The sequence below is a fragment of the Pectinophora gossypiella genome, chromosome 3, assembly GCF_024362695.1.
Source record: "Pectinophora gossypiella chromosome 3, ilPecGoss1.1, whole genome shotgun sequence".
Classification (NCBI taxonomy): Eukaryota; Metazoa; Arthropoda; class Insecta; order Lepidoptera; family Gelechiidae; genus Pectinophora; species Pectinophora gossypiella.
The window spans coordinates 6,207,222-6,218,259 of record NC_065406.1 but is presented as its reverse complement, the minus strand read 5'-3'; the positions used below and the strand labels follow the sequence as shown (position 1 = coordinate 6,218,259).

At 36.2% G+C, this 11,038-nt stretch overlaps 3 protein-coding genes across 5 annotated transcripts in view; 2 read left to right on the top strand and 1 right to left on the bottom strand.

The window, feature by feature from the left end:
• Positions 1 to 40: 40 nt before the first annotated feature.
• On the bottom strand, positions 41 to 5,827 carry LOC126381315 (uncharacterized). Of its 3 annotated transcripts, XM_050030815.1 has the most exons (8): positions 5,661 to 5,827; positions 5,121 to 5,232; positions 4,957 to 5,032; positions 3,427 to 4,828; positions 3,163 to 3,334; positions 2,758 to 3,020; positions 2,078 to 2,261; positions 41 to 1,723 (listed from the first exon to the last, which is right to left on the bottom strand). In XM_050030815.1, exons 2-8 carry the CDS (start codon positions 5,189 to 5,191, stop codon positions 133 to 135), a joined length of 3,759 nt encoding a protein of 1,252 aa, XP_049886772.1. In that variant the 5' UTR covers positions 5,192 to 5,232; positions 5,661 to 5,827; the 3' UTR covers positions 41 to 132. The 3 variants fall into 3 exon arrangements, with proteins under 3 accessions (XP_049886772.1, XP_049886779.1, XP_049886780.1); XM_050030822.1 differs by having other exon boundaries at positions 4,957 to 5,232; XM_050030823.1 differs by lacking the exon at positions 5,661 to 5,827 and having other exon boundaries at positions 4,957 to 5,233.
• A 308-nt stretch (positions 5,828 to 6,135) lies between these two features.
• On the top strand, positions 6,136 to 8,796 carry LOC126381561 (NEDD8-conjugating enzyme Ubc12). Its single transcript, XM_050031030.1, has 4 exons — positions 6,136 to 6,343; positions 6,542 to 6,675; positions 7,451 to 7,618; positions 8,582 to 8,796. The coding sequence occupies exons 1-4, from the start codon at positions 6,235 to 6,237 to the stop codon at positions 8,720 to 8,722; spliced, it is 552 nt and encodes a 183-aa protein (XP_049886987.1). The 5' UTR covers positions 6,136 to 6,234; the 3' UTR covers positions 8,723 to 8,796.
• A 270-nt stretch (positions 8,797 to 9,066) lies between these two features.
• Positions 9,067 to 11,038, top strand: part of LOC126381481 (uncharacterized) — a 51,858-nt gene continuing 49,886 nt past the window's right edge. Inside the window, exon 1 of the mRNA XM_050030970.1 lies at positions 9,067 to 9,773. Within this exon, the coding sequence (XP_049886927.1) occupies positions 9,704 to 9,773 (70 nt within the window). The 5' untranslated portion in view covers positions 9,067 to 9,703. The remainder of the gene's footprint in view (positions 9,774 to 11,038) is intronic.

Here is an 11,038-nt window from a genome sequence, read left to right as displayed (position 1 = left end):
TTCCGATGTTTTTATTGTTAATGATATACGAACCATCCTTATAAAAAAACTTATTACAACTAGAAATAATATGTGTATTTATGAATTACTTAAATACAGTATCGATAATTATTCTTAAATCAATCGTGTACATTACGTAGTATTATCAAAAGCATTGCCAGCCAAATCAGACTTAAGCTCCTCTATCATTGTTTCTAAACTCTTAGTTTCATCTGTGTTGTTGGAATTAGATGAATCTTTTACGTTGCTATCTTCTTCAGCTAATTTCGCCTCTTTTTGTTCCGTTTGCAGTTCTTCGGTGACTGGCGACACATTATCTATTTCATGGATCACATCTGACCCGTGTTGAGAGGCATCATTCTTATTTTCATCTATTGTAACATTTTTACATGTTTCCTTTTCTGCAGAACTTACATCCTGCATTTCTTTATCTAAATTTTCCCCATTATTGGGATTTTCAATATTTGTTACTTCATTATCATTTACATCAGAATCTCTAGATGTTGCTACGTCATTTGTTTCAGAACTTTTTAGCTCAACACCCAAATCAGGAGCGTCAGTATGTGATGCCATTTGTGAGTCATTCTCAATAACTTCTTTGCTCAGCGAACACGTTTCTACCTCAGTATTGTCAGCCAGTTTTAACTTTTCAGAGCTTTCTTTTTGCTGCTCAACCTCATTCATTGAATTAACATTTTCTACTGAATCAGATTCCGCACATTTTGTTAAAGTTTCTGCTAAATTGATATTTATAGCTTTAAGCTTTTCACTTTCTGTCTCAGGGACGCCATCTTCTGTTAATTCATTGTTTTCTTTGTTGCTTTTTTGAATAACTGTATCACCAATGGAAATAGCATCGTCTTTTAAATTAACACATCCATCTGCAACTTCGCAATTTTTATCTTCACTATCGTCAGATGACGCAAGGAGAATGCTTTCACATGTCTCATTGTCATATTGCTTAGCGTTATTAACTTTATTCAACTGTACTCCAGCAGATGAATATTCAATTTCTCCAGACAATCTATTTTTTTGTAAGATATCACAACTATTTTTTACAGAGTTATCATCATCTTTAGTTTCGGATTCCGAATAACTGGAATTTTCAATACTAATAACGTCACTGCCAGGTTTCTCCCTATTATCACCACTCGAAAGTGTGTCAGAAATATCTATAGGCGAATCCGAATCCGAAGAATGACTTGTCGAAGAGTTAAATTCATCAGAATGTAACTTCTGCAAAAGATGGAGCTCATCTACGTCGGAGTCTATGTTGCTATCATCACTAATAGAATGTGTCTCTTGCTTCGAAGTTAATTCTTCATCATTTGTACCTTCTGCATCCTTATCATCTTCCTTGCACTCTTTATTTTCATTTTCTATACTTAGTTCAACTTCCATTTGTGTACTGCCCGCCTCATTATCAGGGCCATCAGTTTGTTTTTCACTACTATCCTCATTAACACTTACTTTTTCGCTGCCATCTTTACTATTTGAATCTTCCTTTGGCTTATTCTCTTTTTCTTCAGCACTTCTTTTCGATTTTTCTTGAATAAGTCTTCGCAACCTGTCTTTTCTCTTCTCTTTATTTTCTAAAGGAAAGCTTTCTTCTACAACTCCCTCTTCATCATTTTCTTCTTCAGTTTCAACTGGTGAGTCTTCAGCCTCTTTGTCACCTATCTCTTCTGGTTCCAGTTTTAGCTGATTTTGTTTATCAGCAAACCTAAAACAATATAAAAGTAACATAAGTATATAAAAGTAGATGCCAAGATTCAAATACAAATTAGTGGCAAAATAAAAAAAACAAAAATGCTAGATGGAATAACTACAGTACACATTAAAAACCATCTAAAGAAGTGCAAGTGTTTTCATAGCAAAACATAATAAATTTAAAGGATCGTTTTTCCACATCGAAGTACTAAAAGTATATTTAATCACCTTAAAAAACCTATATATGTCCAGTGCAGGCTAGGGGCTTCCCTCAAGCCAGAGGAGATATGAAGCATAGTCCACGACGCTGCTCCCCTGCCTATTATAATACTTACTTACATATTAAAAACGTTAAAAGTATAATTACTTATTCAAAACGTCAGTCTCCTTTTTATCTGCTAGCTGCTTGTTATTTTCTAACTTCCTCTTCAAATCGTCACTGTTTTCCGCAGGGTCCACCTCTAATGATATTCTTGACGCGGCTAGACGCCATTCATTTTCTTGTCTGCGTCGTTGCAATTTCTTTCCGCATCTCGTAAATAAGTCTCTAGCTAAAATTCCAAACAAGATACATTTATTATTTCATTTAGAAACCTTACAGTTTATAATCTAGCCTTAAACAAGATTTGTATATTTTCAATTTTAAAAGAAGAAACATTAAATATAGCAATATATAATCGGGCAAATAATGAGGCTAGAGATTTTAGCAGCATGGGTTCCAAATATACATATATTTGGAGCTCTGACCAATAGAATCTCTCGACTACTTAATGAGGAGGGTTTTTATGAAAATTCTGCCACTTTGATCTTCCCCTACGAGAGAGGAGCCTCTTTGATAAGAGATCCTCTTAGCAATACGTGCTGTCAAAACATGACGTCATTATTAGATATGCCTAAATATGTTTTACTACACAACAGAATGATTATGACAATACAGCTGTTAATTTTACTTTTTATGGACTGTCAAATAACACAAGTTTAACTGACATGACCTTTTTAAACAATAGTACTAGTGGTTCTGGTGATTAATACATAATAAAAACGAACCTTCTTCCATTACATCAGCATCATTCCATCTCAAGTTATCTTCTTCGTTTGCATCTCTAACACAACGAAGTACATCATGGAAGTCAGGGAACGGCAGTGGTTTTCCTATAGGCACTTTCTTATTCACCCACTTCTCCAACCGCTTAGCGGGCCCTGCAGGTTGTCCAGGGCGAGGGTCTATTGTGATACGAGGCTCTGAAGGCATCTTAGTATTGGTAAGTTGACAGAATTTCGCGTGTACTCTGACCATTCGTTCTTTGTACCTGAAAAGAATAAATGTTCACTTTGTATATTGTTGTTGTTGTTTGTAAATCAATACAATATTTCTTGAAGGACACTGAAAAAACAATATTATTGTCCTTATCGAAGAAATAAAAATTCTGTTAACATAGAATGAGTATTCACCTTTCAGTAAGTAAATAAACGGAATCCTCTTCATCATCAAAATCTACCTCCTGCTCTTCAAGTTTTTGAATGGCACGATGAAGCTTTTTGAGAGTCTTCTCCAACTTACGTATCTGTCTTTGACGCTTCGAGTCAAATTCACTTTCTTCTCCATATTGGAATCTTTCAGCCTCTGAAATATCAAACAGCAGATTGATTAAATCTTTTTCAATCAACATAATTATATTACAAGTAACATAAAAGCCTTGTTATTAACAAACATACCTAAGTTCTTAGTTTCTTTAACCACAGGTGTGGATTTTGCTACTTTTCTTTGCAAGTTTAATTCATCAACAATGTCTTTTATGTACAAATACATTTTTTCAGGACTTGCCTTCATTGCAAATAATTTACTTTGCACTAATTCTATAAATTCTTCTGATTCTGTATATTCTTTGGGAACCTGCCTATAATACCCTTTTATCTTTTTCTCCACTATAGTCTGCATATCATTAGAGTTTTCCAATTTGAAACATAAGTCAATGAATTCTTGATACAATGGATGAAATTCTCCAGATGTAGAGGATTCAGGTATTGTATCTGATGTGCTTTTTGATTGTTCATCTTTTCCAGCTTTCTTTGGTGTTGTTACTGGAGTCTGGACTTTTTTCACAGGTGTGTCCACTATGCCCATTACTAAATCTTCTGTTTGATTATCTTCATCATTCTTCTCAACTCTCTCATCACTATTACTTTCTTGGTATACTTCAGTTACCATTGGCTCAATTTCAATTTCAATAGTGCCACTACTTATAACATCAGTTTCTTTAGGATAATTCAATTTCTTTTTGCTATGTTTATCTTTAGTAGAAAGCTCTACTTCCTCATCGTCACTATCAACTGATGCTGTTTTGGCTGCAAAAGACTTCACAGGGCTGTCATCAATTGTGATTGCCAATTCAGCTCCAATTTCATGTGTTCTTTTATTTTGAACAGATTTAATAGGACTGTCTTCTATTGTAATTTCTATTAAATTTGATGGTGCAGGTTCAGCATTATTCATTGCTTCCAATTCAGAATTCTGATCAGTGCAAATGTCTGATACTTGATCTGAAGATTGCTCTTCAGGCCGTAAGTACCACTGGGGGTTATTAGTAGATGTTTCCGGAATGTCATCATCGTCTAGGTCAACAGTCAAAATTTCACTTGAAGGTGGAAGTACTTTCTTTTTCTTCTTAACATTTGCTAGAGTAGTTAAAGCATGTCGTTTATTATTTGCTGTAGTTTTTGTAATTGTGACACCAGGAGGCAATCTAGTAACTGCTTTATTGCCTTGAACTATAATTGGATGTCTCATACCTTTTTGATTGCCCGCAACCTTAATTATTTGTGGGGTAATGTTTTTAAGCACATTCAATGGCTTGACAGTCATGCCAACTGTCCGAATAGGTAAAAACGTCCTCTGACATGATGATCCGCTTTGATTTTTAATTAGTATAGGTCCTGCTTTAACACTTTTCCCATTTCTGTTATTGTATGATACTTGATTGGTATTATTTACTTTGGTCACAGTCACTCCCTTCCCAATTAATTTATTTATTGGATTTACATTCGCTTTTGAAGGCTTTTTGCCCATACTAGTGAGCTTAGACGGTATGTGAACCATAGCATTTGGTCTGGGTTTCACCTGAAATCAGAACGAAATATTTAATAATTCTAAGAAACCACACAAAATATGAAAAATAACATTTATTTTCTACAACAAAGACGTTTCACTAATATTCCGGTAAGGTCTTCCGTATCTGATGGGCTTACCCTTTTTGGAGCCGGCTCAGCGTCCTCGTCCGAAGAGCCCAATTCAATAACGTCTTCACTAGCCATTGTGCAAATTCTGTAATACTTTGATATTAGTTATAAAATGGAAAATTTACAAAGCCCAGGAAACAATATCACAATGAAAAACCGCAACTGTTTCTAACCGTTCGCAAAACAGAAATACAAGATAAATAACGCCACCAAAACGCTCAGTAACTCGAAATTTATTTGACATTTGTTTGTCGATGTCGAGTGAGACTCACTGACAGTTCAAACCTCTCATTTTTTTTTTTTTTTTTTTTTTGTTTTTCCCCGAAGGGTAAGGCAAAGGGAACTATGCCCATACAGCCATGTCTTATGTATTTTTTTTTTCTTGATGATTAATGAAATGATGAAAGGTGATGAATGATGATGATGAAACCTAAGCCCCCACCCTCGAAGTAGACTCCTACTCCGAACCCCAAACGAATTAACTCAAAAGTCCGCATAAACTTTTGAGTTATGAAGCGGCTTCCCGGCACGAAGCGAAAATAGGCAGATACACTTTGTTCATTGAATACTCCAATACAATAACACTCGCGAATGTCTTCTGACTAACTTAATGCGATCATTAACCACAAAACACCACTTCGTATTAATTATTTAGATTACTCAATGAAGAAAGCAACTGTCCCGTTCCCGTCTCCCGCCGAAAAGCCTCAAACCTCTCACTTGACAGATTTTACACAGACGAACCGATCATAAGTTTTAGAATAACATTCGTTTGGCATCGTCAATAATCTTGATTAAATTAAAACAGTAGTGTTTCAGACCAATATTCACAATATAAAATAGGTAGTAAGTTCAACGGTACTGACCGCAATACATGGTAAATATTTAAATTACATTATTAAAAGAGTAAAATTAAATCATTTTATTCCATTATATTTATTCCATTATATATACATAATTTGAACGACACGTCATTTTTTTAAAAAAAGCTTGCCTTACCAGTGGAAAAATATTAAAAGTAATGGTCAAACAAACAAAACAAAATAAGTATAAAAACTGGAAATATTATTGCATCTCTCAATCCCAACACATAAATAAAAGTTCATAATATAAAAAATATGTTCTTTTCCTTTAAATATCTTATCGAACAATAACTAGTATGTCATTACAACAAGAACAACAAACATCACATCCCTAACGATATAAAAAAAATAGCTGTCAAAATAAATTGTAATTTTCTTCTAAAAATCATAATTATTTCTTATTTCTATCGATTAGATTAGGACAATGATAAAACTATTTTCTTTAAAACAACAAAAGAAAGATGAAGAGGGAACGCCACGAGCAGGAGGTTCACAGAAAAAAGCGTCAGCAGCGCAGTTGCGGATCACAAAAGGTACGTGTGAGAAGTAAAGAAAATAAGTTTAGAAATCGTCATTTTTATCTTTAGACCCCAATACTTCTGTCTGAATACTATTTGTAACGGTGCAACAACCTTCATGTACCACATTATTTCATTAAAGATATCTGCCATATCATTCTAAAGATACCGTTTTTGTAAAGATTATAATTTTTACTTACTCTTTCATTTCAGATTTGAATGAACTGAATCTGCCGAAGACATGTAGTACAGAGTTTCCAGATCCAGATGATCTCCTTAACTTCAAATTAATCATATGCCCTGATGAAGGCTTCTATAGAGGAGGAAGATTTGTATTTAGCTTTAAGGTAAAAAGCTTCACTATTAATACTCTTGTAACTGATGAATGGTCCTGTTTCTTCGAAAGCTTTAAAAGCATGATTCATTCAGCACTTAATCACTTGTAACTGTCAAATTACCATTGAAAACAGTCAATCAAGACAGTAGTGATAAAGCAATGAATCACTTATTGTATTTAAATTATGATCATTGAAATGAAACCATACTCAAGAGTTCTATATAACAATTTTTGTTTATACCTAGCATTATGTACTTGTAATCAGCAACTAGATTATAAGTTTGGTTATGTAGGTTCATCTTGTATTGCTATGCTATTTTAAAGAGAATCCAGTTAGTGTCAGGATGCATATAATATTAGAAATAAATAAGGAATATTTTTGTTATACTGTAATAATTGCTTTCTGCTCCTTTCCAATGTATTGTAAAACATTTATTATTATATTTAGATCTAGTTTACTTACTGAAGTAAACTAGAACTAAATATTAAAATAATGTTTTACTATCTATTCTATCTATCTATTTATTATCTACACCTAGGTATAGGTACTGACCTATACCTAGGTGTAGATAATTTACTATTATGTGCATGCTCTACCTAACTCTTGCAATTATTTATGTAACAGTCTACTCTTGACTAATAAGAGATTGACATTATCAATCAATTTAAGTTTCAGGTACATTAAAAGAAAATCATGATTTGTTTCTTTTTATATAAGAAATAATTAAGGAAGTTAGATATTAGTATAAATATAAATATTAAAAATGTATGTTTGTCATTTCCAGGTAGGACCAAACTATCCGCACGAACCTCCAAAGGTGAAGTGTGAGACAGCAGTGTATCATCCCAACATCGACCTGGAGGGAAATGTCTGCCTCAATATACTCAGAGAAGACTGGAAACCTGTGCTCACCGTCAACTCCATAGTGTACGGTCTACAGTATTTATTCTTGGTTAGTATTTCCTGGTTTATTCTTTGCTTTCTTGACTCTAATTGGTATAATCTACCATAATCTTATTAGAAAAACCAAATTCTAACAGTAAAAACATATTAAATTGCTTCATGAGAAGAGGCCTGCGCCCAAATAAGTCGTTGTGAGATATTATACTATTAAAAGAGAAAAATAAATCAAAAAGTCTGTCTTGGACCCGAGTTGAACCTTTAGCTTTGGTAAGCCCGGATGAGCGTATTAACCATGCAAATGCATCCATATCAACATTACACCAATGACTTTTCCAATTAAATTTTGTCATAAGCACAGTAAGCACAAGTCAATGCAATAAAAAATAGGTTGTTTTAGTTTATACATTCTTTATTTCTTAATAAGGATGAATGAAGAATAAATTATGTACTCATACTCTATTAAAAATAGCTTGATTAGAATGACATAGCTGTCAGAACAATATGTCCTGATATTTTTTTTCCTGTGTAATATTTATGTTTATTCCGTATTTCCCAGTCTCTCTTCTTCTACTCCTGTTATCCCCTGCTGGGATGTAGGTCTCGAACAACAGACTTCCCCTCATATCAATCTTTTGCCACCTATTACTTACAAAAAATATATTGATTTTTGTTTTTATTGATTTGTTTTCTTTTTGTAAAAAATACACAGACAACTTAGCCATCAAAAATTTTTACTGAAGTTGTTTAAAATTTCTATAGTATGACGTTGAGAATGGTGTTTGACCAGTTTTGCTGATGACGTAGCAAAACTGGTAAAACATAGTTCTTATTACTTACTTATTTAATTCAAAGTCAAAAAGTAAAATGAGATTGATATTTGATTATCTTAGACTGGCTACTATTTGTGCATTAACATTTTATATTTTATACTTTGAGTCTATGTTTAAGTCCTATGTAATAGGGGGTGAATTTATGCTTGACCCATTATTTATGATTGCATCTTTGTCGCCAGGAACCAAACCCGGAGGACCCACTGAACAAGGAGGCGGCCGACGAGCTGCAGAGCAACCGGCGACTGTTCGAGCAGCACGTGCAGCGAGCCATGCGCGGCGGCTATGTCGGCTCCTCCTACTTCGAGCGCTGCCTCAAGTGACCACGCCACCACAAACAGACCTCTATACATAAATATAAATAAAACAATCTCACTTTAAGAATTTGATTAAATTACACGGCAGTTTGATTTATGCTTCCATTTTCAACATTTCTGTGTTTTAAATGTAGTTCAGTAAATGTCAATTGTATAGTGCAACTTTATAGGTAGGTACGTTAGCCATGTCATACAAGATGTAAGAGGAAATTCTGTTCAAAAATGTAGCTAGCTGTAGGGTAGCTGAAAGGCAGGCGCCTCCGAGGCAGCGCGGACCGACGCGAAGTGAGCGGCGAGCGATAACCGCCCGCCTGAGTCACGCCGGAGTGGTGAACTTTGGTGCGTCGTCGCGCGCGCCAGTTTCACTCCGATCGCCGAGCGACCCGCGCACTCGTTGGCTCTGCTCGCTTTCTCCACGCTGCGCCGTGCTCGAGGCAGAACTGTTTCGACACGCCACTCGGTTGCGAAAGTCTGCGCGATGATATACAAGTGAGAGCCGACATCGGACGCCAGGGTAACGCTCATCGCGCACGGTGAGCCAGTTTATTCACGAGAGACATTTAAACTCGCCAGCTGTGAGGGACGGGGGGCGCGCGACGCCGTAGAGTCGCACACGCGGGAGCAACGTTTCCTACATTAACTTACTTCTGTGACGAAGGGACAAAAACCAATTTTTAATGTGTCAAGTCAGTATAGCTTATTGCTGCTACGTCAGATCGCAGAACGCCTCGAGCAGGAACTACAAGGTTATGCAAATGAGTTCTGAACGCTTCTATACCAGGGGTAATCAAAAGACCATTCACAACTTCAATAAACTTTAACGTAAGTTGTACCGTAAGGTGTTTCAAGTGCTTATCTATCGTATTCGTTTATTTATCGTTCAGTGTCGCGATCGCTAATTGCTAATTACTGTGGGAGTAGAGTGATAAGAAGCGAGGTGTTCGCGCGTGTGACAAGTGATTAGATCAGCCGGTGCCAGCAGCTAGGATGGCGGCCCCGCAGGAGGAGTCGCTGCTCGCGCGCTGCGAGATCCCCATCATTGACCTCGCCCACATAGGTGAGTGCTCCTCCATCCTCAACAACTCTAGCGTACACAATAAACAAGCATTCTACTACCTGCCTGCAAATTGGTCAGTTTACTAAATTCCTCAAAATATGAAAGAGCAGTCCATCAAAGAACAAAGGACGTCTACCTGCGCGCATTCCTATTGTCCTTCGGGCCCTCGGAGCTTGCGTGCAGCGGATAGCACAGCTGTGCGTCGATGTTTTATTTGTTGTCATTAAGCACAATCTTGCATCCATCCCGCTCTACTGACGAGTTCAAAGACCCCGATAGATCCTAACCGTTCATCGCGGTTCATGCACCTATTTTGCCTCACTCATGATGCAGGTTCACTCACACGATGCATTCACGCAAATAATCACCAGGAAACCCCGCATATCTCACATTTTATGAAACTACCCAAAGTATAGCCGTAACTGAAATTGCTGAAAGGATGAGTAAGATTAGTCGAATACACACACGTTAGTAACCAGAACATGAGTCAACTTTGATAAAAGTAATCGTTGTCGCCAGTGCAGGAATACAAGATGAACTCACTCTAAAATTCAAATAAAACGCAGTTTAAAATTAGACCCAACGTAATAAATATCCCTTGACAATTGCCAAAACAATAACAGCACAATTCAATAAATCATTCGTCACTGAAACAAATAACGCATCCATCAAAATTGATCTGATAACACTGCTGAAAACTTAGGTACGAATACCTACCTATTTACTTACAAATCGATCAAAATTTGATAGTAATTCCGCTGATAAGTATTACAGATTTAACGTAACGTCTACCTACACCACTGATAAAATATGGCAGAACACGGTCTTGTTATGAAGAGTGATCGTTCCCATAGCATGTTAAGCTTGTCGGAAACGATAAATCTAAGCGGAGCAGACAAAAAAAGAGGAACTAGCAACACGGGGGCAACGGCCGACCAGTCCCTTTGTAACCCGGCCCTTCCCGTCCCGCCAGCGCCATTGCGTTTCTTCACTCCCTACTACCATGTTCATGCCCTTTATACAATCTTCATGCTAAACAGTTGAACAGCTGTTTGCGATATGATCACGACATGGAAATAATACCGAATACCTTCAACTTTTGATGGATAATCCCCCAAACAATCATGTTCGTATAAAATGTTATACTGGTATGTTACGTATATAAACCAGCCACAAGTTCAAAGACTGAAGGAAACGGCGTACGTTTCATGAGTCAAAAGACGATAATTCACTTGGTTTCCTGGTAGGTTCAAGTAAGAACTAGC

Excerpts from the sequence above, each read along its gene's own strand:
- LOC126381315 (XM_050030815.1), bottom strand. The coding sequence starts at position 5,191 with ATGTCAAATAAATTTCGAGTTACTGAGCGTTTTGGTGGCGTTATTTAT. Across the intron at positions 4,829-4,956 it reads CTGAGCCGGCTCCAAAAAGG|GTGAAACCCAGACCAAATGC; the intron begins GTAAGCCCATCA and ends TTCTGATTTCAG. Across the intron at positions 3,021-3,162 it reads GTTTATTTACTTACTGAAAG|GTACAAAGAACGAATGGTCA; the intron begins GTGAATACTCAT and ends TATTCTTTTCAG.
- LOC126381561 (XM_050031030.1), top strand. The coding sequence starts at position 6,235 with ATGATAAAACTATTTTCTTTAAAACAACAAAAGAAAGATGAAGAGGGA. Across the intron at positions 6,344-6,541 it reads GCAGTTGCGGATCACAAAAG|ATTTGAATGAACTGAATCTG; the intron begins GTACGTGTGAGA and ends CTTTCATTTCAG. Across the intron at positions 7,619-8,581 it reads GTCTACAGTATTTATTCTTG|GAACCAAACCCGGAGGACCC; the intron begins GTTAGTATTTCC and ends CTTTGTCGCCAG.